This window comes from Notolepis coatsorum, assembly GCF_963971535.1.
Source record: "Notolepis coatsorum genome assembly, chromosome: 13".
Classification (NCBI taxonomy): domain Eukaryota; kingdom Metazoa; phylum Chordata; class Actinopteri; order Aulopiformes; family Paralepididae; genus Notolepis; species Notolepis coatsorum.
Window position 1 is genome coordinate 55,263,538 of NC_140177.1, and position 25,191 is coordinate 55,288,728.

The 25,191-nt window shown below is 40.4% G+C and overlaps 1 protein-coding gene across 1 annotated transcript in view; it reads right to left on the minus strand.

The window, feature by feature from the left end:
- Nucleotides 1-25,191, minus strand: part of LOC311238990 (phosphatase and actin regulator 1-like) — a gene marked incomplete at its 3' end in the record, with an annotated part of 91,511 nt that overhangs the window by 47,974 nt on the left and 18,346 nt on the right. Inside the window, exon 2 of the mRNA XM_084327207.1 lies at nt 7,094-7,174. Within this exon, the coding sequence (XP_084183333.1) occupies nt 7,094-7,174 (81 nt within the window). The remainder of the gene's footprint in view (nt 1-7,093; nt 7,175-25,191) is intronic.

Below are 25,191 nucleotides of genomic sequence, written 5' to 3' on the forward strand. Positions count from 1 at the left end.
TTCAAGGCCTACCGGGGAAAACAAGCCATATTTTCCTGACTGCTCAGGCCTTAGAGCAAGTCTATTTAGGCTTGAATGTAACACTTTGTAACCTTGTGTAACGTACCTTGTGGAGAACAATGAAAATGTGTGTAAGAAACATGTGAGTCAGATGATGGAAAAACACACAATGGACACAGCCTGATGTGTCCGAAAGGAATGTGTCACAGACAGGGGAACATTGCAGAATGGGACTTGGGACACTGAGCCTGTGCATATTGATTGACACTGAGCAACATAGACTTGAAACTGAGATCACAGTGAGGCCAAAGAGGAACAGAAAGCCTCCTGGAAGATATGTGGACTAACAGGGATGTAATTCTGAAAACAAGAAAATAGCTTTTATGTCATGTATGCAGTTAGAATGTAACCAAATGTTGGTATGTTCAATTTGAGGTAACAGATGAAAATATTACACACACACACACACACACACACACACACACACACACACACACACACACACACACACACACACACACACACACACACACACACACACACACACACACACACACACACACACACACACACACACACACACACACACACACACACACACACACACACACACACACACACACACACACACACACACACACACACACACACACAATTATGAAACTAGGTTTCAAGTTACTGGGTGTGGTGTATTGAAATACGAAATAAAGTGTATTTGGTTATACGTAAACCAATAAATGTTGTAATTGTTTTTTTGATGTTCTCTATGGTGATTGGTTGAGACAGTCAGGGAACCTGGACGGCCAGTGGTAATTAGGGAACTGAAGGAGTCACATGTGTACTGAGAGTAACTAAAGAAGAAAATGGACAATTGAAGTTAAAGCGAAGCCGAACCTGCATCAGAGGATGCAACACTCGCTATCACACGAGCTGTTCCTGTAGAACACAGACCAGTGGGCTACAACTACAGTACCTCCTCACCATTATCACACGAGCTGTTCCTGTAGAACACAGACCAGTGGGCTACAACTGCAGTACCTCCTCACCATTATTACACTGAGCTGTTCCTGTAGACCAGGGGTCACCAACCTTTTTGAAACTGAGAGCTACTTCATGGGTACCGAGTCATACGAAGGGCTACCAGTTTGATACTCTTCTGAAATAACACATTTTCTCAGTTTGACTTTAGTTATATATTATTATCAATGATAAATGATAACTCATCTTTGTGAAGACACTGATGATCACGTTAACACATTCCCTGCCACGCTTATATCCATCAATGTTTGATCACTGCCACCAGTCTAAGCCTATGGAGATGTTTACCTTCTTTGCAGGGCTATAACTTTTTAAATTGTATTGCTAAATTGACATTACTATGGCCCATTCAACATCGATTATCTATCGTTCCGGATGTAGGAACGTTTTACTTTTTCATTCATAGGTTCATACGAAAATACCGTCTAGAATATAAATATGTTTTTATCGTTTTCTGCAGCAATTCCTAGAACGTGAGATATAGGCATAAACGCATATATAGATGATCAAATGCCGTTTGTTGGCGATACACGCTATATTAAAAATTTCAACTGTACATGATCCTAAACGTTATGACTGATCATGCGCGGGTGAACGGGGGGGGGTCGTTTATAATTCCGTGATAGTCGGTAAATGCTTTATGTAGTATGGGTGATATATTGATCGGAGCAGTTTGCATGGATAATAATAAACAAACGCGCTGAAAATGACGTCAGTGTCTTCTTACCGTTGGCCGGTGAGACTGGAGCAAAAAGATCCCACTTATTTGACAGCGATCGAGTCGATCCATTTCTGGTTTGTATAATAATAATAACAGCCCAAATCATGTTGATTATTGAGTGGCCATATTGATTATGGCAGCGATCCATATACACAGTGTGTGTCTTGAGTCCCGCGACAATATGCGAGTGCCGGACGCATTTCCAAGACGCACCGAGATCGACTCGTCCATTTCCATTTCTGGCAACTCGCCGATCATCCACCAGGGGGCAGTATTGAAGCGTTGCAGAGTTGTGCATGCTCCCACTGCATCAGACGAGGCTCCGTGAGGGAATCAAGTCAAGTCAAGAGTTTTATTTGTCACGGCATACAAGCAGGCCCGGACTGGCCATCGGGAGCACCGGGAGTTTTCCCGGTGGCCTGGCCTGCACAGATAAAAAAAAAAAAAAAAGAAAAAAAAAAACGTTAACACGAACCTAAACTAACGTTACAACTAACCTAAAGTTAGTTTAGGTTCGTGTTAACGTTAGATAATGTACAAAATAAACGTTTTCCGCTGCTATAAACGTCGCACTTTTATTTTGACAACCCCAGAAAGGAAGTCATTATATATGTCTGTGTTAGCTCCGGTTAGCTCAGAGCGTCCGGTATATAACAATACCAGCCATTGGATTACTGTTTTCTAAATTGGGGAGGCTTTTAATCGTCAAGGTAAGAGGATTTCAAGTCATGGTATCCATAAACTTCAATCGGTTCGGATCTTTTGAATGAATGAGAATGTAAACAAACACGCCGTCACGTTGAAATCACTGGCTGCGCTCATACAGTAGTGGTTGGGCAAAAAAATAGTTCAGAGTATATTTGCTTATAAAACGTAATTGTCTAATTCAATTATTTTGTATTTCTCCACGTGGTGAATACACAGGTCACAACATGTTTACATGAACGTTTTGGAGTTGTATTTGGAGTGTATTCTGCAATCTGTTAATAAACTTTTCAATCAATCAATCAAACTATACACTGTAAGGCTCCGGATCGGCCTCACTTCCAGTGATGAAGCTAAGCTATGCTAACGGAGCGTCTGTTCCCAAAGCTAAATGCACGCACAGAGACAAAAAAGGTATGTATCTTCTTGTCTAACTCCAGGGAAGATGTTAAATAAGCTAATTTCCCAAAATGTTGGCGTTATCCTTTAACATATTGAATAAATATGATTATTGTTCCCCCCATATTTTGTCTCTTTTATAACGGATAATGAGTTGAGAAAAAGCAACATAATTTAATTTCACAGCGCCTGTGCAGCCTCGTTTATTCACTGTGTCCATGGTAACAACGTTGAAACACAGACATAAAAGGTATGGTTTACTTTTCTGATAACTACATAACTCATAAATCAGACAATCTGAATTTTTGGTAATTTGTGATACACTGTATATATATACCCTGTTCAACATCATAGACACATTTTCTTTCAAACTATTTTGGTCGTGGATTTCCAGATTTGGTCGAAATGTTGGCCCTCTCAACTCGCAGAGTTGTTTAGCAGACTGTGACCACAGTGTGGGGATAATTACATTAATCTACGCTGGGGCCGCTCAGTGACATATCTGATTAGGCTGAAGCCATCCATGCACTATACGTCCCACTGTAGACGTAAGACTTATTGCAGCTAAGATATGATAATATCTAGGGATGTCCGATATTATCGGCCGACCGATATTATCGGCCGATATCGGCAGTAAAATGTGATATCGGAAAATATCGGTATCGGTAAAAAAAAAAAAAAAAAAACAATAACAATATTTGTTATATATATATCCAGTGAAATTATTAGTTACCTGAAATTATTCAGTTTTTTGGGGGGGGAAACCCTGCATATATCGGTATCGGTTGATATCGGTATCGGAAATTAAGAGTTGGACAATATCGGAATATCGGTATCGGTAAAAAAGCCAATATCGAGCATCCCTAATAATATCCAATGATACTATAAACACTGTGGAGGGAAGAATGATACACTAAAATGGAACGATATAATACAATGAAAGAGTGAGGTGATGATCGGAGATAAGAAGTTTAAACCACTCCTGGGGCAGAGGAACTATAACCAGTACCAGTTCACACAGGCTGTCCTCAAAAGCAAGATGGTCTCATAAGAAAACATAAATAATGTATTTATCGACCACAGGAAAAAAGGTATATAATGTACGTCATGTTATGGCCATAAGTAATATATTTATATATTGTATAAGTCTAAAACAAACGCTGCAACCATCGCAGTCGCGGGTGAGTGCTCTCACTAGGGCTGTCCCTGAAGCCTGTTTTTGGGCTTCGAACTTCGTCAGGGTTTTTCGAATGGACGTTCAAACCTTTGTTTTAATTTAAAAAAAAGAAAATTCAATTTTTTTTTCAAAGACGTTTTTCATTTAAATTTTTTTTATTATAAATATCCTCAAACTAAATCCTCAATTTGAATAAAGTGATTAATCTGATTAACCTTTTCTCTGCCACGCTTATGTACATCCTTATACCATCCTCTGCCAGCTCTATTTGTCTATGGAGAAGTCCCCCTTCTTTGCAGGGCTATAACTTTTTAAATTGTATTGCTAAATTGACATTACTATGGCCCATTCAACGTCAATTATCTATCGTTTAGGATGTAGCAACGTTCTACTTTTTCATTCACATATTCATACTAAAATACGGTCTAAAGTATAAATATGTTTTTATCATTTTCTGCAGCATTCTGCAGAACGTGATTTATAGCCCTAAATGCATTATATTGATGATCAAATACAGTTTGATAGCGATCGGCGCCAGATAAAAAATGTCAAATGTACGTGCTTCTAGAAGTTACTACTCATCATCTGATGTTGACCGGATGGGGGGGGGGGGGTCGTTTATAATTCCGTGGCCAACGTTAGATGATTCATGTAGTGTGGGTGATATGATCATCAGAGAAGTTTGTATCGAACACGGTAATAATAAACGCTGAAACTTACCCCAGTCTCCTCGGGCCGTTGGGCGATGAGCGTGGAGCAAAAAGATTGCTATTATGGGATGTTGAAATATGCGATCCATTTCTAGGTTGTATAATAGTATATACGTCCAAATCATGTTGTTTATCGAGTTATTGGCAACGGATCGCTATTCATTGTGTCGAGTTCGAGTCCCGCGAGCGATAGCGAGTGGCCGGACCGAATATGGATGAGCACCAGTTCCTGCCGCTCATTTCCTGTTTGGGCGATCCGCCGATCGGCCACCAGATGGCGCTCTTGATCTCAAGACTCCGCGGGTGAAATATGATTGCCATCACAGATTTTTGAAATATTGATCTCAATGACGTGTTACGGCATCATTGGCAGATTACGCATGGCGGAGAATGACGTGTTACGGCGTCCTTGGCGATTAAAGGGTTAAATTAGTATTTTTTTTATCAACTGAATATAACTCATCAGTTTTAATACTATAATATTAGTGTAGTCTAATCTTTATCTGCAACTGTGAAGAAAAACCCCATTGGTTTAAACGTAATGAATTATAATAATACATTTTTTAAATAAAAAATAAATAATTCAGGCGCCCTTGGGGGCCACCACGTTAGTGCATCGCACACCTACGTGGCTGTCCCGGGTTCGCTTCCTGCTCTCTGTGACATTTGTCGCATGTCTTCCCCGCCTCTTCTCCCATTCATCCTCTCCTCATCTGTCGGTCATGTCTGACCATGAAAAGCAATAAATGCTAAAAAATAAATCTTAAAAAAAGAATAAAAAAAATTCGAATGTTGATTTAGAATTCAAACACCAATGTAACGAACAAAGGTCCGAACGTTCGGGCTCAGCCCTAGCTCTCACCACTATCTAACTATGATTATAGTTTTAACATTTGCTTAAAGATCATGTCATGTCATTAAAGTTAGGGTTAAGGTTAGGGTTTCGATCCCCAGCAGGGGAACTTAAAGGTTTTCTAAAAATGTAAAAAGTTTTATGTAATTATGTACTTATTTGTACTTACATGTTACATTTTCTTTTTTTATCCACTTTTTCTCCTCCTGTTTTTCTGTGTTTTTCTCCCATCCCAATTTAGTCGTTATGCCAATTCCCCCCTCCCCTTCCTGGCCGTTGCTCACATATGCCCCCCACTGGTCGGTCTAGGGAGCCCTGAAGTCTATCAGATGCTTCCTCCGAGACATAGGAGACAGCCAGCAGCATCTTTTCACCTGCCAGTGCAGACTCTCATTGGTGAGGTATAACGTGTGGGAGGTCACACTACCCTCACCATCTCCCTCCCTCGCTGTGCAGGCGCCCTGACAGACCTGTAGGTGTCGCTGTTTACAACTACCAGAATACCACCCCACCGGCTTCCCTCCTGCTGACTCTGCCAATTGAGCCAGTATGACGGCCGGCCAAGCCGGAGGCAACGCTGACAGCCGGATTCGATACCAGCGTCTCTCGCGTTGGTGACGAGCGCTTAGTCCGCTGTGCCACCCAGCCGCCTCACATGTTACATTTTCGATACTTTACATCAATATTATGTACATTATATTATTATATACATGCTATAAAAATAACATACATCATGTACCTTTTTCCCTGTGTCCTAATTCAAATGCAGCAATCGACCCCCTCTCACCAAACCCTGACAAGAAGAGTCAATCCTCAAGTTTTCCCCAAGATATCCAGACAGACCACGGTGCATCCTGCGGTCGGCTGTAGAATACACCCTCTAGCTCCAGATGTGCGCTACATCAGTCACACCAAATCGGGATCAAAGAGTTTGTCAACTAGAACAAAGAAAAGTTTCTAAAGTGAAAATCAGATAGCATCTATTCTCTAGATGTATGATCTACCGTCTGCACTATAAACCGATGGCACTTGTGAACATGGTAATGATTAAGTTGAAGTTCACCCAAGGCCTCGCAAATTAGCACATCACATCTACCCATCTCACAGCTTAAGCTCATACAGTGGGAGACTCCCAATCAGACACAGCTATCGGTTCCGTTTAAACTAGGGATGCATCAGTATTGATATTAGATATCGGGCCGATATCAAGCCAAAACAGGGCATTGTATTGGAGAATTTCCACCGTTGCTAGAACCATGGGTGTCAGTAATCAAAGCAGAGACTTGATTTTCTGCATGTTGGATCACTAAAATGGAGAATGATGATGAGTCTTCTTAAGTCTATACAGTTAGGTAAAAGTAACAGATCGGAAATCTGTGTTGGCTGGGACTGAAAAACGTAGGACTCAGAATCGGTATGCACTGTTGTGATTGAAGAAAATGTGATTGGTACATCCTTAGTAGCAACTCTTAATAATCCTTTAATCTTACCTTTTTCAAAAATCTCCTTCAGCACGCCTCTCTTGATCAGCTCCTCTCTGCTCTGTCGCGCAGACATCTTCCTCTCCAGCGCTGAGGGAGAAAAAAGATGAAGGTGAAAAATCTGTCATTTGTCCACAAAATACATAATCGGTGATGTCATCATGCCTAAACAGTGACTGCACATTTGGGTCAGTCCATTAACTGACACCATTAAGTGCCTCCACTAGCTATATTATTGTACTGTACTATATTTAGAGCTACCTCAACGTTCTGTCCTGCTGCTACTTCACACAATTTTGAATTCTGAAATATTATATAAGACCAAATAATCCCACTCTTGTATGCTGTAATAAAGGATATTGGTGTGACATTAAAGAATCTGAAATCTGAAATAAAAGTAGCCTACACTTCTAGCTGGTGTTAATATACAGTAAAGAAATTAATGGTAGACTATTAGTCAAAAGGATTTTGTCCACTAATGGAATAGTCAATTTATATTAACCAATCGGAATTGCTTTCCCCACATTATTGTCCTGCAAATATTTAATGTGTAAAATTACCAGGCATGCAAATCATTACAAATGGCAAGTCCTCAAAAAAATAAGGACTAAGAGGTGGCATGCACAGGGTATTAGATGCACTAAATGATATCACGCCAGGTCTCAGGTGAAGACCATACAAACAACCCCTCAGTTGGGGCAACACAATTGGTCACGGTCACAGTTATTGATCATAGCTGAAACAGACTTAACTTCTTAAGCCCGGAGCCCTATTTTCTGAAAATCTGCCTAAAATACATACCTAATTAAATGGAATATTGCTCCACTTCTACAAGGTCCATTTGCATGTTCTTGGTATCTAGGGACATCTATGGACCTCAGTGAATGTATTCCCAGTGTCAAATATATTGTGTCTATTACTAGGCTTGCTTAAATTGTGATGAAACAAAGGACAATATGAATTATGATTTTTCTTTGCATCTTTGACAGTGAATAACACCATGCTAAAAATGACCAGACATGAAAAACTGCCACTGAGCTCGTCCAGTACCTTCTTGAGATCATGTGTACAAACAATCTAAGGAAATTAATAAAGGGAAGATGAGTAAACAGAAGGTTTTGTAGATACAGTACTGAATTCTCCCATAGGGACCAATGCAATTTGAAATATTATTATAGAATATAGAATAGCAGGCCTATATATTGTATTTTTTTTTTTTTATTATTTTTTAAACAAACACATAAACAAACATGACAACACAAGATTAGATATACAAGCATTAATTAGTGCACATCCAATGAAATCAACCATTTAGTTAAATGTCTTATCCAAGATATACCCCTAATACCTGCTATCTAATACCCTACACACATATGCTCTTGCTCGCACCCCCCCCCCCCCTCCGGACCCCCCATCGGATAATCCATCCATTATCATTTGCTCCTGACCAGACACTACCTTTATATGCTAGCTTTTATTCTCTCCACCGCTTTTTTTTTTTTTTTTTTTTTTTTTTTATTATTGCAAAACAAAAATTATTAAAAGTCAGTACTCAACACATAATGCATAATGAAACTAACAGACAAGGTGGCTAAAATGACATGCAAGTACAGAAACAGAAAACAAAAAAAAGTCTATAATAATATTTTAACGTATATAGTGTATATCCAACGAAATTACCAATTATACAAATGCCTTATACAGGATATACCCCTAATACCTATTTTCTAAAACCCTACACACATATGCACATATATCTCTCCACCACTTCTAACCACATTGTCATTTTGGATTCATTGAGACCCAAAATTCTTGCTGTAGATATTTCTAGATAAATCACATCGAGATATGTAAGAATCCAGACCTTCCGGCACATTTTTTCCGGTTGAAACCATCGTGATGCTATCAGCTTTTTAGCCACTGTGATGCCAGATAAAACCAATCTCTTTAGCTGTAATAGCAGGCCTATAAATGACTTTATTATAGCCAATTCGCACATTTATGGATTGGGCCAAATCTTCTCTTTCAAATGGCCGAGTTCAATTTGGATTTAGTATCACCAGTCGTGCATGAAGAACAGATAATGAAATCTACTGTACTGTACTGTAGGTTTTTTATTCTCGCAAGAGATCCGCCATTTTGAAACTGATCAAATCGGATGGTTGCTAAATGCTCAAAATAGTGGAGACAACTAACTGCGCTCCAATATTTGCCAATAACGTTCAGTTTTGTGGTATATAATCCAGAGTAAAAAAATTATAATCAGGAAGTCATTTGCTTGAAGAAAGCTAGAGGCCTTTGGGAAGTGTAGTTTTGAAAAATTCCAACGCTCATTGAAAGCTCTGGATGTCCTCTTCTCAAAATGACAAAAAATTTTAATGAAACTACATTCACAGACGGCCGGTAATTCAAAATGGCCGATTTCCACGATAACAACAACACATTTAAGGCTATGTGTCCACCAGGGACGTTTTTTTCAAGGCGGACCGCTTTGAAAAAAGAAAAAAGAAAAGCTCTGAGCGTTTTTCTGAGGCTCGCGCCAGCCGCGGCTCCGCCACTTCCTTGATGAGTTACCTTGATGAGCGCGCTCCTTTCCAAAAAGTTGAACTAGTTTCAACTTTATGAGCTGGGAGCGCTCCGACCAAAAACGCTGCCACCGAGAGCTCATAAAACGCGAGGCGCGGCTCTGGGAAGAGGAGCACGTCTGACGCTTCTCCAGCATAGAAATGAATGACAGAAAGGAGCTGACAACTCATAAAACGTCCCTGGTGGACACAAGCCCTAAAAGAACAAAAATTGCACTAATAACACTTTAACCTATTGGTAAAGAAACGTATTGATGAACATATGCATTATAACTGCCGTTGTGACATGGTTATGATGTTTATTCTTGAATACGTAAAAAATTAATAATAATAATAATTATGTCATGTTATGACAGTGTAGAGAGCTTGATTTATGATGCAATGTCACTTTGGGACTGGTACCGGTACCGTCGGGTGGAAGAGGTTCATATATTGTAAACAACAACAAAATGAGCAATTATACAATTCTAAGATTTAGTGATAATAAATGGGATGTTTAGAAATAAAAAGCAAAATATATTTAGTTACCTGACTAACAGAGGGGTCTTAAAATAAGGTATAGACATTTCTACAGTAACTATTTCCTGAATTGCTTCGGTCACTTTATTGAACATGACCCGAGATATATTGCTTGTAAAAGGTAAAACCTGCTACAGTATATGCTTTTGAACTTGGGATTTTAGTTAATTGTTTTACAGGAGTGTTACAACATGGTTGATTGTGCCTAATTGTACAGTGATCGTCTTGCGATACAAGTATGTATATATAGATGTAGCTAGGTAACTTCAATGTATTTTGTTGGCTTAAAATTTTAAATAAATTGGCAACTTTCGATTGAGCTGGAAATTAAGTAGTGAAACTTAATGTGATTGTCAAAACATGGCAGCTCCTCAACAATCAAAGCAAGGGGACTGAGGGTTCATTTATAAAAAGAGATAAAAGTAGAATAAAAAGGTAGTGCAATAACATCTCCCATAGTAATGAATTATGTACAAGCAGGCATGTCCCAAAGCTATTGCGCGCATCTATTTTTAGACGTTAGTAGTTGAGGGACTTAACATTTTCTATCACTAGGCTGAACAGAGGCAGTTAAACGTCACGTGTCGTTAGTAATTTAAAAATCTACCCCTGCAAAGGAACCAATTAAGAATGTGAAATGAGGATCAGCGAGAAATACTCGAGCACAACGTGCAATAATCTCCCTACAGGCCTGCAGCTCCTGCTGAAGACAGATCCCAGATTGCACAAGAGTGTGCGTGTGTAGTATACAGTATGTGTATGGGTGGGTGTGTGTGTGCAGTGCGCTAGCATGTGTCACATGTGTACAGTACGCTTGCCCCAGGAGTCTCCGTTTCAGCTCTGAGAAACTGTAGGTGATGTTTCCAATGCTATAATACACGCTCGTAGATTTATAAAAAAATCCTAACAGCTTGACCTCCCGCTTCTTCATAACACAGTGGATTAGAAACTAAACGCTCAGACTCCAAATGGAAAGCACACATGAGAATTGGACAAATGCCTGAAACGGGCAGGCCTCTGGGGCAGGAAATGTGAGATGCTTTGTGCTTCAGTGTTCTAAAATGTCAGAGCGGAGCAAGTAGTCATCAAACGGCATGCTCCATTATGAGTTCCTCCAGGACACCAGATGTTTAATATCTCTCCGCACTTCAAAGATGTATCGCAGAGCAGCTCAGATTAGCTTGAAACTAAGCATTAGCTGTCGAGTATTGGAGCGGTTTGGGGGAAGAGCAGACGTGTCCAAAATATGTGTTCAGCCCAGAATCCAGGGGTGGAAAGTAATTAAGTACTGCAATTACTGTACGTACAGTGTTTAGGTATTTGTACTTGAGTATTTCCATTTTAGAAGACTAACTTTTACTCCACTGCATGTCAAACGAAATATCCTACTTCGGACACTTCGGCAATGCCTGTAAGTACTAATTTATTTTAATAAAGTGTTTGCATTCAAGACAAGGGATTAATAAAAAGAAGAAATAATAATAAAAGTTTAGCCAACATAATGAAGCCATCAATGCACAGGTGGACCAACAAACCTTAATAATAAAAGGTCAACGGTGAAATGCTTCTTTGCACCAAAATATCAGGGCATGATGTTGAAACAAGCGCTTTTACTTTTGATACATTTACTTAAATACATTTAATATCAAATAATTTTACTTAAGTTCAAATCCTTTCACCAACTATTTAAAATGTATTTATTTATTGTAACTTCTGCCCAGAATTAACATAATATCATGAGGAATCAGAAAGGTGCAATTTCAAAAAGGCTTAATCTGAAGTAAAAAAGAAAAGAAAAACATGGAGCACAAAGACCTTGTTGTGTTCACTTATTTCAAGGTTTCACCACTTCGACAGGCCTGCATCTTCAGAGTCAAACTGTTATCTACAAACAATACATAAGAGCAAGAATCTCAAGAGGGATAGCAAGGGCAGGAAATGGGACTCGCCACAAGAATAGCAGATCATCCTCAACTCTGAACCTAATCTAAGTGTAAAGGCGGCACAAGTTGTTTTGATGCCCTCCTTTGAAAAAAGCAAAAATTGTGCTTGTACTGTATTATTGAGAAAACAACTTTGTTGCTCACTTGATTTATCCATCCTGTAATGGATATTATCCATTACAGCAAAAGAGAAGACCAAACATGAGACACTTGTCCGAGTCAAGTTGGTATGACATTTTCTTTTTGTATTGTATTATATGTCCAGACTGACTACAACTTTATTTAGAGATTAATTAAGCATCCAGCAATGGTCCTCTGCATGATATGACAAACATAATTGAAAGATTAACACCCATTGCAGCAACTACTTGGCTATCAGGGCAGAACCAGGGCACAAGGTTTCTGTGCATCTGCAAGTGCTGAAACAGACAGATTACATTCCAATTTGATCCGAAATGAAAAAAGTAATTACTGAAAAGGTTTATGACATAACTGCTATGCCATGGGATGTGTACGCTTACGCAATTCCATTATTCACAAGCCTCACATGGCTGTGCCATTCAGATTTGACAGACATTCTGGACAAGAAACAAAAAGGGAGATGAAATTAGCAGAATTCAAATGGAGATGTTGATCCGCGAAATGGAGAGGACTTAACGTGAGTTTTGCGTCTGTGGTTAAAATAACTTGGTTGTAAATAATGTAGGATATTATGAACACACCAATGGACTATTTAAAAAATAATAATAATAATTACGTAATAAAAAACGTTTTGGGATTTAGTGGAATTCAAAACTGCACAAATGGTGTTTAAAGCAAGGCATAATCTACTACCAGGCAACATCTAAACTAATATCAGAGATAGACAAGGGGGATATAACTTAAGAGGGAGATTTAACTTAAAACAGCCAACTGTACACACCACTATGTCTGTGGGGTGAAGTTGTGGAATAGTTTACGAGAGGAGTTCAAAGAAAGTAAAAATACTGCTACAAACTTATTCTTGAGAAGTATGCCGTGGATGGTTAACCATGTGTTTAGATTTGATTAGATCAATTTAGATTGATTTGACTTTGATTAATTATTATTATAATGTTTTTGGTTAACACTTTGATTGCCTAAGGCTAAATTCATGATATACCATAGGTTGCCAGCTCTATTTGTCTATGTAGAAGTTCCCCTTCTTTGCAGGGCTATAACTTTTTAAATTCTATTGCTAAATTGCCATTATTAGGGCCCATTCAATGTCCTATATGTATTGTTCAGGGTGTATGAACGTTAAACTTTTTCATTCACATATTCATACTAAAATATGATCTAAAGTATAAGTATGTTTTCATCTCTTTCTGCAGCTTTCTCCAGAACGTGATTTATATAGCCCCAAATGCATTATATTGATGATCAAATACAGTTTGATAGCAATCGGCGCGATATAAAAAAATCCAACTGGACGGACTTCTGGAAGTTACTACACGTAATCTGATGTTGACCGGATGGCCGAGGGGGCGTTTATAATTCCGTGGGCAGCGTTATACCATTCATCTAATGTGGGTCAAATGTTCATCATAGCAGTTAGTATCGTACACATTGAAAAATAACGCTGAATCTTACCGTATCTTCCTCGCGCCGTTGGGCAATGAGCGTGGAACAGACATTTTCCTATTATGGGATATAGAAATATCCGGTCCATTTCCAGGTTGTATAATAATATATACGTCCAAATCATGTTGTTTTTTCGAGTTATTTGCAGCGATCAATGTTCACTGTGTGAAGACTGAGTCTCTCTAACACTAGCGAGTGCCCGGACCCCATATGGAGTGAGTCCTACCGGGTTAAAGGTAACATCCGTTTTTTTAGATCTGCCGATCGGCCACCAGATGGCGGTCTTGAACCGCTAGAGGATTGAGAGGAGATCACACTTGTGTCTCAGGGCCCCGGAAAGGAAATATGATTCCGATCACAGATTTTTGAAATATTGATATCAAAGACGAGTTACGGCGTCTTCGGCAACTTGAGCATGGCGGGGAAGGACGCCTAAAAGCGTCTTCCGGCAGTTAAAGTGTGTTAATAACGAAGATCAGCGATACATTTAAGATGATGCACTGGGTTGGGCATTTACAAGCTTGTAGCTTCAGCCCTAACCTTTTTGGCCAACTTGTAATTTGATTTGTGTGTCGTTTTTTTTACATGATAAATGGCTCGAAATAAACTTCATTAATTAATTCATAATACAAGTCTTAAGACGGTACCGTTCCGGTTAATATTTAATGACTGATGCAGAAGAGATGAGAGAGAGAGAGAATTGTCGTATAGAAAAAGGTCAAGAGAGTATCATATACATCCAAAAACATTCCCTGCAGATAGAAACCAAAACTGGCACTGGCACTCAGACTAAACATCAGTTTTGCATTTGGGTCAGATGGACTGGGTCAGCAGACTCCAGTCTTTTCATCTAGCAACACGTCATCAGCAACCAGTTTCTAATAAGGTCACACAGGTCTATTCCTGGTGTGTGTGTGTGTGTGTGTGTGTGTGTGTGTGTGTGTGTGTGTGTGTGTGTGTGTGTGTGTGTGTGTGTGTGTGTGTGTACTTGCTTGATTGAGCAATCAAGCAGCCTGGTTGTACCATCAACCTCTGTTGCTGGAATTGACTTATCTCAAACCCCACCCTCTTTTCTTGATCCTCCAATTACAACTATTGCTTCCCTCGGACAAGCCAATACAACAATAATTGTCGTCCCAAGACAGTCTTCGTTTCCCACACATAGGCTCTACTCTGGCGGCCCACCCGCCCAGGTAGAGTCTATGCTTTCTACAACGCAGTTGCGTTTCCGGGTTCCCGTGATTGGCCACTGACGCACACGCGTCGCACGCGTACGCCCCCTCGCTATGAGTGACGGCCTTCGCTATGAGTGAACAGCGGAACGAGCGGAATGTTGGAGTTTTCCTTTAAGATCCGCCAAGGTAGAAAATAAATCAGAATTTCCAATGTATAAATTTTTTCAATCAAGACGTGCAATTGTCATTTCATAATAATTCATAATGCACACAGACCATCAACATCTCATATGGTGACATCCCTGGCGCCGCCACCCGCCACCACAAGTAAATTCTCAACCTGTGGGTAAAACTGCAAGAGTATATATATTTGAATGCCAAAACAAATTGATATATCCCTTGAACAGTCAACCGCGTTTCATTTTCCCACAGACTATCAAGACTTGTAAGGCCCAACTGAAACCACAGTCCCGACACTCAAGCCACTAATTATGATCGGTAAGATGAGAGGATTTAGAAATTCATCAGAGGCACCCTGCTGAGAGCATATTAAATTAAACTGGCATAGCCGAATACAGACAGCATTGACTTCTAAAAACACTACACTGAGGTTTTAAGAGAAATACATTCCGCTGTGAAGTGACCCAGATAGACGGAACATTCTCCACCAACCCTGAGGCACGGCGTCTGAAAGAGACGGCTTCGAGCAAAGCATTTCGCTCAGCCTTAGCCCTGCGAAATAGACCCATATCAAAAACTTGTCTCCCGTCAATGAGAGACTCACGTCACGTGGCTCACGCAGATAAATGGCTGCATTTATATCGCTTTTATCCAAAGCGCTTTACAATTTGTTCCTCACACATTTTACCCATTCACTCACACATTCACACACCGACGGCGGAGGCGACCATGCAAGGTGCCAACCTGCTCACCGGGAGCAATTAGGGGTTAAGTGTCTTGCTCAAGGACACTTCGACACGCTGCCCGGGAGGAGAGGGAATCGCACCAGGAACCTCCGGATAACCAGACGACTGCTCTACCTACCGAGCCACTGTCTCCCCCAAGATGCGCTTACAACTGCGACACTTGCTGAAGGAAGTGGTGATGAACGCATCTGACATTCCATTTTTCTCCATGTCAAACTGAGGAGGGCGCTTACAAACTCTGTCTTCCGCTGATCTGCAACAGTTGCCCGATTAGAGGACTGTGGTTCAGGGGAAAGCAGGCTGACGAGTGGAGAATGAAAGATGAAGAGTCCACACACTGGGCTATGCTCTCATGAACACATATTGGTAATGGTACCACCACATGGTGACGCTTTGAGCATGTATGCCGTCTGGCAAGCTTACCAGTAAATCTGTGTGGGAGAGTAATATGCAGACATATTACGAGTGTTTTTCTGTCCAGAACCTAGCGTTTACTTGTTTGGATGTGTGTGCTTTTTATGCAGTTTTTTTTCCTTATGAACAGTAGAACGGGGAAAAAAACACAGGCGGCTAAACACAGGAGGTCAGATTATAAGATTACCAGTATCCCAACCTCCCTTGATCCACGAGCCTCTACCCAATGAGCTCTCCCCCTGATACAGGCACCCTTTGAACAGGCCGACGGTCCAGCTGCCAGACCCTGCCTCCTTCCGGAGGTAAAGAGTAAAGCCCCCCCCCCAGAGCTAGCCTTCATCTGCCTCACATCACATCCATAATCCTCTAACTGTGCTGCAGTGCTCACAGAGTCCAATTACCTGCAGCAACATGTGCGTGGACAGCAGCTGGTCAGGGGGCATAAACACTGTGGCCTCAGAGAAGAGCACAGAGACGGGACGACTAAAGCAACAATTATCCCATAATGTAATACCAGCTATTAAGAACGGCGATACAATAGTCTCCAATATTCTGGCTCCAATATTACAAGAGGTTTTATAATGAGGCTTTTACATCTCTCCCCCCAACATTCTATCAGGCCTTATTAATATCAGTAATACCTCAAACGGATAGGGACACAACAAACCCTGCTAATTTTGGACCTCTAAGTTTAATTAACCTGGATTGCAAAAACGTTAACCAGGATTCTGGCTCTACATCTGGAAAGGGCATTACCAAGCATCATATACCGCGATAGGGTTTATGAAAAATAGGAAATCAACAGATAATGAGAAGATTATTACATTTGATATGGTTGAATCGCACAGGAAAAGACCCGGTCATTGCCTTCTCACCAAGCAGGCATTTGATCGGGTTCAATGGGAATTTCTATTTGCAGCCTTATCACATTTTGGATTTGAAACTTTTATTGAATGGATTAAAATATATCATACAAAAACCCAAAGGCAGCGGCCATAAACAATGGCCTAATATCACCTCCATTTGTCAGCCATCGGTCCAACCCTAATGTGCAACATACCAATTAAACTTTGAGATCAATACATGATCTGTTGCAGGGCAACAAAGGCCTGTACTGTAACCAACATACAAGCAGAATCCAGCTCTTCTAAACAGAGCAATTAAACAATTAAACAGATTTTTACTACAAATTAAACTCCATAGTTTAACAGGGAATTCTTGTTTTCTTTTCAACATGTAAAGTTATATTTAGGTGTTTTGAACCTCGATGTGAAGTTTGGTGCAAATACACCTTTTCCTCAAGTGAGTGACGACCATTTATTTGGATATTGTTTTAGCAGACAATGTGAAAACTGAAAATATATACATTTTAGTGTTGCCTTCATATTATCTCCCTGGAGGCTAGAACTTGGGAGGGTAGAAGCTCAGTCATAGATATATAGATGGAGGGGATTTACGGGCCTGATTGCGGAAGATAGAAAAAGACCCATGTAGATGTTTCAAGATTCTAGCTAATTCGAACCTCCGTGTACTGCCAGGTAGCCTGACAGTGGGGGACACTTTCAATTCAACCAGAGATGAGAGAATCCCCCAATGCGGATACAATTTAAAGCTAGTCGTTATGATAAACGGTTCCAAAAATAGTTCATGTGTTCATGTTTTGCGACACACGTCTAGTGGCGCGTGGGCGTTCGACTCAGATTTAGAGGGTTAAGAGCCAAATTCAGATACAGAATTTTGTAATTCACTTTTAGCATAAACCTATTGTTACAGATGATACCTTCCCACTACTGTATTTCGCCTCTGTATGCAAAAACATCTCTCCTGATATGAATGACTGGGCAAGGTTGTGTTAACATTGTCATATTAACAATTAAAACAGTGGCAGATGCCCCCTCTCCCCATTCTGCCAGGTTCTGCCCCGCTTGGTTGGGTGCTGCCCTGGAACTCGCACATTCGTGGGGATTAGTAGACCCTGAATTAATTTATTTAATTTTTTCCTATTCTTTTTATTTCGCATGGCGTGCATGCACTCATACATCATCATAGGGTGTTTACTTGCCGTCGCTCACTAGTTAGTTGAAAGCTCCATCGAGTTTGTTACCAACCGTAAGGTGATGGGACTCATGTCCCCTTCAAGTCTCTTAATATCAAAACCTTTATGGCCTCCATCTTCTCCACTTGAGTTCTCATTCAGTCACACACGGTGACCTGCTCCCATCACTCCAAACAAAAGGATTACAGGTGTAATCACTCCACACATGCGAATCTCTGAATGTCCCATCCCTATAGGCCTACGTGTTTAACAGTGTGAATGCAGCTAACCCCAGACCACTTCATAACGCCAAGTTGTAATTTCTTTGGCTGGACCATCTGTATGTCATGCATGTCATATTATGTTATGATGAATTGAAAATGGGGGACCCTGATGTAAACAAGACGAAAGTCTTTCTCTGGTCTGCATCCCCTTAACACTTTGCCGCCCAAGCACGAGTTAACTCGTGATTCGATTCCACCCGTTGAGGACCAGAGCCACGAGTTAACTCGTGGCGAGTTGTTATTGTTTTATTCCATATTAATAACGCTATTAACGTCCGCGATCGACTTGCAGGACCTACCCACATATTTGATTTTCGAAACATGCAATACCGGCCAGATCCGCTTAGGGGCGCCATCGCTCCACTGCAGTATCATTGAGGGCGATTGAAAAAAATATTCTTTTTACTGTGTGTGGGCGTTTCATATGAGCCTCGGTTTCAAACGAACACCCTCCATCTTTGATCCCGTTACCGAACGCATATTTCAGCCTGGAATAATGGGATTTATGATTAGCCAATGGACATATCGATCTACCAGATTCCGATGACTAATGACGAAATGCTGCCGGCCATCACATGGCCTGACGGTAGGATACTATTCACCCAAATTACAGCTGGATTGGACATTGTTTTAAAACGTAACGTGATCGATCAGTGAAAATGGTATATTGAACGCACACTGTATTGCTAATCAATAATAGTAATCGCCGTTCCCCGCCGCCCCCATTTCATCCATAGATGCTCTGTAATAGTCCGGATGCTACGCAGTTTGTTTTATTTCATTCGTATAAATACAGCAGAAATGGCGTTTGATATAACGTGACTAGCCTTTAGCCTATTATCTAGCTCCCCAGAAAAAAGACGAGGCGAAAACTGCGATAAACCTTATATTCACGGCGCTATACAATGACAACCAACCGATGGATTTTTATTTTCTTTAAGCCATTATGAAGGCACGGTTTATGCACTCAAGTGACAATGAGAATGGACAGATAGCAATACTATAAAGTATATATATAGTTGTTAGAAAGTACATTGGTTTGTAAACAAACCTCTGTCCTCTGGCCTATAAATCAGCGCGACACGCTGGTCGTCAATGTGTTAACAATTGTGTGTATTGAGCTGTACTGTATTGTACCCATTCTGCAATCTGTTAATAAAATGTTCAATCAATCAATCAATCAAACCAAGTGAAATGTGGGGGGGGGGGGGGGGGGGGAGAAATTATCATTATAAAATGATGTCTTTTTCCACTTCATAATGTTGTGAAATAAAGTAGCGAATAATAATGGTAATATCGTGAGAGCGTGATAATTGCTCAGACTATAATTGTACCGTTGCAATCTCATGCCATTGCAGAGACATGCAAGTTTCAAGATTCAATCGTTTTATTTCAAACCACAGTGTTAGTTTGGCTACATTTACCATTGTCCGGCAAAACAACATTTGAAAATAAAAGTACAAGTAACAAAGTACAATGAGAGAGAGTAAGAAGAAGGTACAATGAGAAGCTCTTTGGAACATGAAACCCATATAGAAGCCTGTCCGACGGGAGAAGCTTGTAGGTCAGAATAGGTCACCATGCAGCTATTAAATAGGATTTGAGAGAGAACAGTACAGTTAGCTAAGGGATATACCATTGAGGCTGCTACAATATACTGACAAAAAGGAGTGGATTACAAAGGGATCAACTGCTGATTGACACTTTAGAACAATACACTCCTCTTAATTCAATTCTGTTTATCCTCCCTTCACCAGAACTGGATTTGGGGAAAGAGGGAAGGGGGGGGGGGGGGGGGGGGTAATATTATAAAAGGGAAGATAAAAATACAAGTATGCAGTAAAAAATGTTTCATAAGCGTTCTGGCATACAGTGCATTAAGAGTATTAGCAGAGGGGACTGTGGCCAAGAAGACGTGAAGCTCTGTCTTAAAGTTCTAAAATAAAGACATTTTCAGCTGGGATCCTAAAATGTCAACTTAGCCCACAGGAATTCCATGCAGGGCAGAAATACAAACCAGAGCCAAACAGCACTGGAGAGCAACAGTGAAGCCCTTTGAGGGAGAGACAACATCAACCACCCAAAAATATATTCAAAAATGGTACAATACATTTAGCTAATAATGAGCTCCTTTTGATTTTGTAATCAGATGTACCGATTTGCAGCCAGTAATTCATGAAGGATATGATGGGGAGTCCATTAGGTCTGTCATGTTTAAATCGGAGTAACTCGAATAATTTCATTACATAAAATCCTCGATTAGAATTTGCTGCCTCAATGCTTCCAATCATTTAATTTATGGAGGCAATACGCTCCAATGCGTCTAGTCTGCTGGATATACAAAAGACAGAGAATCATCATTTCATTCAGCTCAAACAGACTGTTTGAAAATGTTCATAAAGTGATCTTTATTGATTAACGTTAGCTAGCTAGCTAGCACATTTTGCATAGAATAAACTCGGCTAACGTTAGCTTATATAGCGGGAGCATGTCTATGTTCCCCGGGTCCTATGTTCCCCGGGTTCTATGTTCCCCGCTTTGATTGATTGATTGAAAATTTTAGACCAACAGCCCTGATTCCAAACTCTAACCTTAACCAGTTCGAAAGAGGGCCTAAGCTTAACCGTTCGAAACAAGGCGGACATTAATAATTAATAAAATAATAAAAATTTATAAAATTTTCAATCTATTAATCAATCAAAGCGGGGAACATAGAACCCGGGGAACATAGGACCCGGGGAACATAGGGATGATCCCTATATAGCTAGCAAACTATAATTCTAGTTAAAGCTAGCTAGCTAACGTTAATCAATAAAGATCCTCACTGCAATTGCCGATGGTTGTGATAACTAACGTTATGTGCTACAGTAGCTCCTAACAGTACTGTAGTCATGCCATTGATGCCAACATTTGTTGGACGAGCTATGCTAGCTCTCGTGACTACAGTTCCTTATACAAGCATTAGAAAATGTCCACAATGCTATTCGCAAGAATAGAAAATAAATTGAAAAGCCTAATAATAAGCTATACATAGCCTAAACTGCCGTGCTGAAAGCTAGTAAACACAGCATCCCCTGTTGCCTACCCAGAACAGAAATTAATTGATACACACGTGCATCTCATTTCTATGGCTTAGTCACAAACGTGATTTATACAGAGACATTTGACAATTGTCCATTAATGGTTCATACATACTGTATAAAAACAACGGAAATCTATTTTATTTTTGTTAAACAGCCTACAATATGACATAACCTAGTTCTAGATTATGAAAGGCTATAATCAGTCTCACTCATCAAAATGTTTTCTAGGTTATGGTATCTCAAACTAATTAGGCCCTCTGCTATGACAAATGTATAATATACAACCATACTTTTTCTACCCCTTGAATTTTTTTTAACTACAGAAGTCTGCTGCATTTGGCTCACAGAGTGACTCCCCCCACTCAGAAGCAACCTAACCTCCGCTTTTTTTGAGCAGCATATTAAGTACACAAATTTGTCCAAAGATGATAAAAGGATCAACAGGGCAGTCGCAGAGTTCATCTGTATGGACCAAGTTCCAATATATATACAGTTGAGAAAGCTGGGTTCAGAAACCTTGTACAGCAACTGTTTTCAGTGCAAAAAAAGTTCTCCAGCATTTTGAATGCCATTGCTTTTAATTAAATTTATTTATTCTTGTCATTGTTCATTGTTGTGTTTTAAAATAAAGAACAATAATGACATCCGAGAGTGTTTCCCTGATTTTGAGGAAAAGTATCGAAATTCATATTGGTATAGCATCGAAACTAAAATGTTGGTATAGTGACAACCCTGTACTGCAGGCAAAAGGAACAATAGCTTTCAATTGGAAGAAATTTGACGCACCTACAATCGGTGCTTGGATTAAGAACATGGCACAATGCATGTCAATAGAGAGAATAACATATATCCTCAGAAACTAAATAGAGGTTTACGAGGGTATAATGGAAACCATTTAATTCATACATAAGAAGGGAAGATATAGGAGGGCTTCTGCAGGAGGAATCCCCCCGCTCTCTCCCGTGGACCCAGTTGAAGGTGTTGTAAGGATGTAATTTTTATTAGATATTTTTTTCTTTTTACCTATGTACGAGATATTTTACTAAAGGTACTATTTAATGTATATGTATTATTTTTATATAACACTATGTGGACTTAAAGATGTTAAAAGAGAGATAAGGGGAGGGGGTATGTGTGTATATTTGTGTACACTTGTGGAGAAAAGGTGGAGAAAAGGAACTCAAAATTATTTATGGCAATGAAAATCTGACTTGTGTACTGTAAAATCCAATAAAGATATTGTTTAAAAAAAATAGTTTTACCTTTAATCTCAACCAAAGGCTGACGTTCTGCCATCTTCTACAAGTTACCAAAGATGTTGATGTCAAAATAACTGGACAAACGCACCGTGGCTACCTCCTCCCACTCAACACGAGCTGAAACTACTGTTTGGGCTTGGGTGGGGGTGGGCGGGGCACTGCTGTGAAAGAAGGGTGCGGTGCGTTTACAACACAAGATGTTGCTGTATCCTAAACACATCCCACATGCAGTGGTGCAGTGGTGATTTCATAAGGAGTTGCACTGTGTTTTAATGACGTCATGTGCAGGCACGCGCGCGTGCTCCCCCCTAATATTAATGTTCCCTCGCGAATAAAGATGATGCCTAATTGCCTCTAGGAATGGAATGTACAGTAAATACGTTTCATTCACAGGATTTGTGTGAATGGTCCAACTGTAGTATTTGAACACACCTGGTGACCTGAGCTATTGTTATGCAAAGTAGCCAGGTGGGTACTTGGCGCAGAGTCGAGTGGACATTCTTGTGTGCACGCGCGTGCGCATGCTCCTGCTCAAAGAAGTTTGGTACGCTGTGCAACCCCGTCCCATGAGCACTGCATGCCTGCCCACATGGACCAGGGGGAAAACTCCCTTTGAGAGGAATGCACACACGCACACACACCCACACACACTGGAAGGTAGAAACAAATCTGCATAAATCAAGTTTGTTTACAACTGTTTCCATGATCCATCCCATTATTTAAACATCCCCTACATTAACACTTTCAATGCCAACGATGAGATATCTCGTTTGTTCATGCCGACAGTTCATTGCCAACGACGAGAGATCTATTTTTCTTTTATTAGCGATTTGAATTCATATTTCATCAATCTAGCATCACGTTAGTGCTGCAAACTCTGAGCTCCATTGGGAAAATACCACCCCCTATCGTCTCTCCCTGTGGTACTGCATCCCTTTGGAATGGATTGAATTAAACACATGGGGGGGGGGGGAAATCCTGCTTCCTCATTTTACTTCTCAGACAAGTCACCCGAGACGATCGGATTCATTGCAGAGCCCCAGAACAGCGTGTAATACATATTTCCAGTACCCAGCGTTTGATCAATAAACGCGATCGATATTTGGAATGGCGATCAGGAATTGGAATAATCTTTTTGGAGAACATCTGATCTGAGGTAAGGAATCTATTTGACCAGTTTTAGGATAATCAGAGCTTTTTTCACAGAGATGTCAACGTGTCCCATATGTGTGTGTGTGTGTGTGTGTGTGCGTGTGTGTGTGCTGATCAGGAAATAAGAGAATCGATTTTTCAGCCCGCTTCTGTAGCATGCATAAGTACACATATACTATCGATCAGTTTCGACAATGTTGACTGAAAACAAGTCATTGATAAGCGAAGGCCAGATTAGACACATAGCCATAATTTAAGATGTAGTTTATGCGTTCGCAAATATGAGAGCGCTATCATTGAAGTGGGTGGTGGCACGGAAGCACTAAATCGTGCGCCCCCTGCTGGCATTGAAAGTGTTAACATTTTTGCCATAATACTTTCCTCATATGATCCTGAGGAAGGCATCAGGCGTATTTGCTATAAAAAGATGTACAAATAATAGAATTTAGGAAACTGTGTTTGTCACTTTATTTTGTTTACTACTACCACCACCACCACACCCTGCTGTCCAAGGATGAACCTACGTATATTGGACCACGGTGAGCTGAGGGGTGGAACCAGTGATGGGCAGTAGCTAGCTACATAGCTTAACTACATTTCTCAGTAGCGTGATGGTAGCGTCGCTACTTTTGAACCAAGTAGCGTTCTCTGTAGTGCAGCTATTTTTAGAATCAAGTAGTGGCGTAGCGTGAGCAAAACGCTACACGCTACTATCCGGAGAAACAGACTAAAAAAAAATTTAAATCCCTGGAGAAAACCAATAGTATCCAGCTGCAGGACCACAGAACCCCCACACTCTCAGGACCGCCACACTTTGCGGACCCACAAAATCCACTATGATTGGTTGGTTGGTTTAGATATGAGTATGACGACTCACGATTGGGTAAGGTTAGGCCAAAACATTACGGGTAGGCCAATCAGAGGCAGGATAGGGCGGGACATGCCACTCCAGCTCCGCAAATCAGGAAGTAAAAAAATCTAAACAGACCACTGAATGAATGAATGAACCAGTCCGCGCAAAATGGCAGAGGGATTCGATGTTTCCAGGGCTGATGGCATTGATGAAGATGATGTCAATAACAACAATGCCTCTCCATGGCCCTATCTGGACAAATGTATGAGTTTGACTG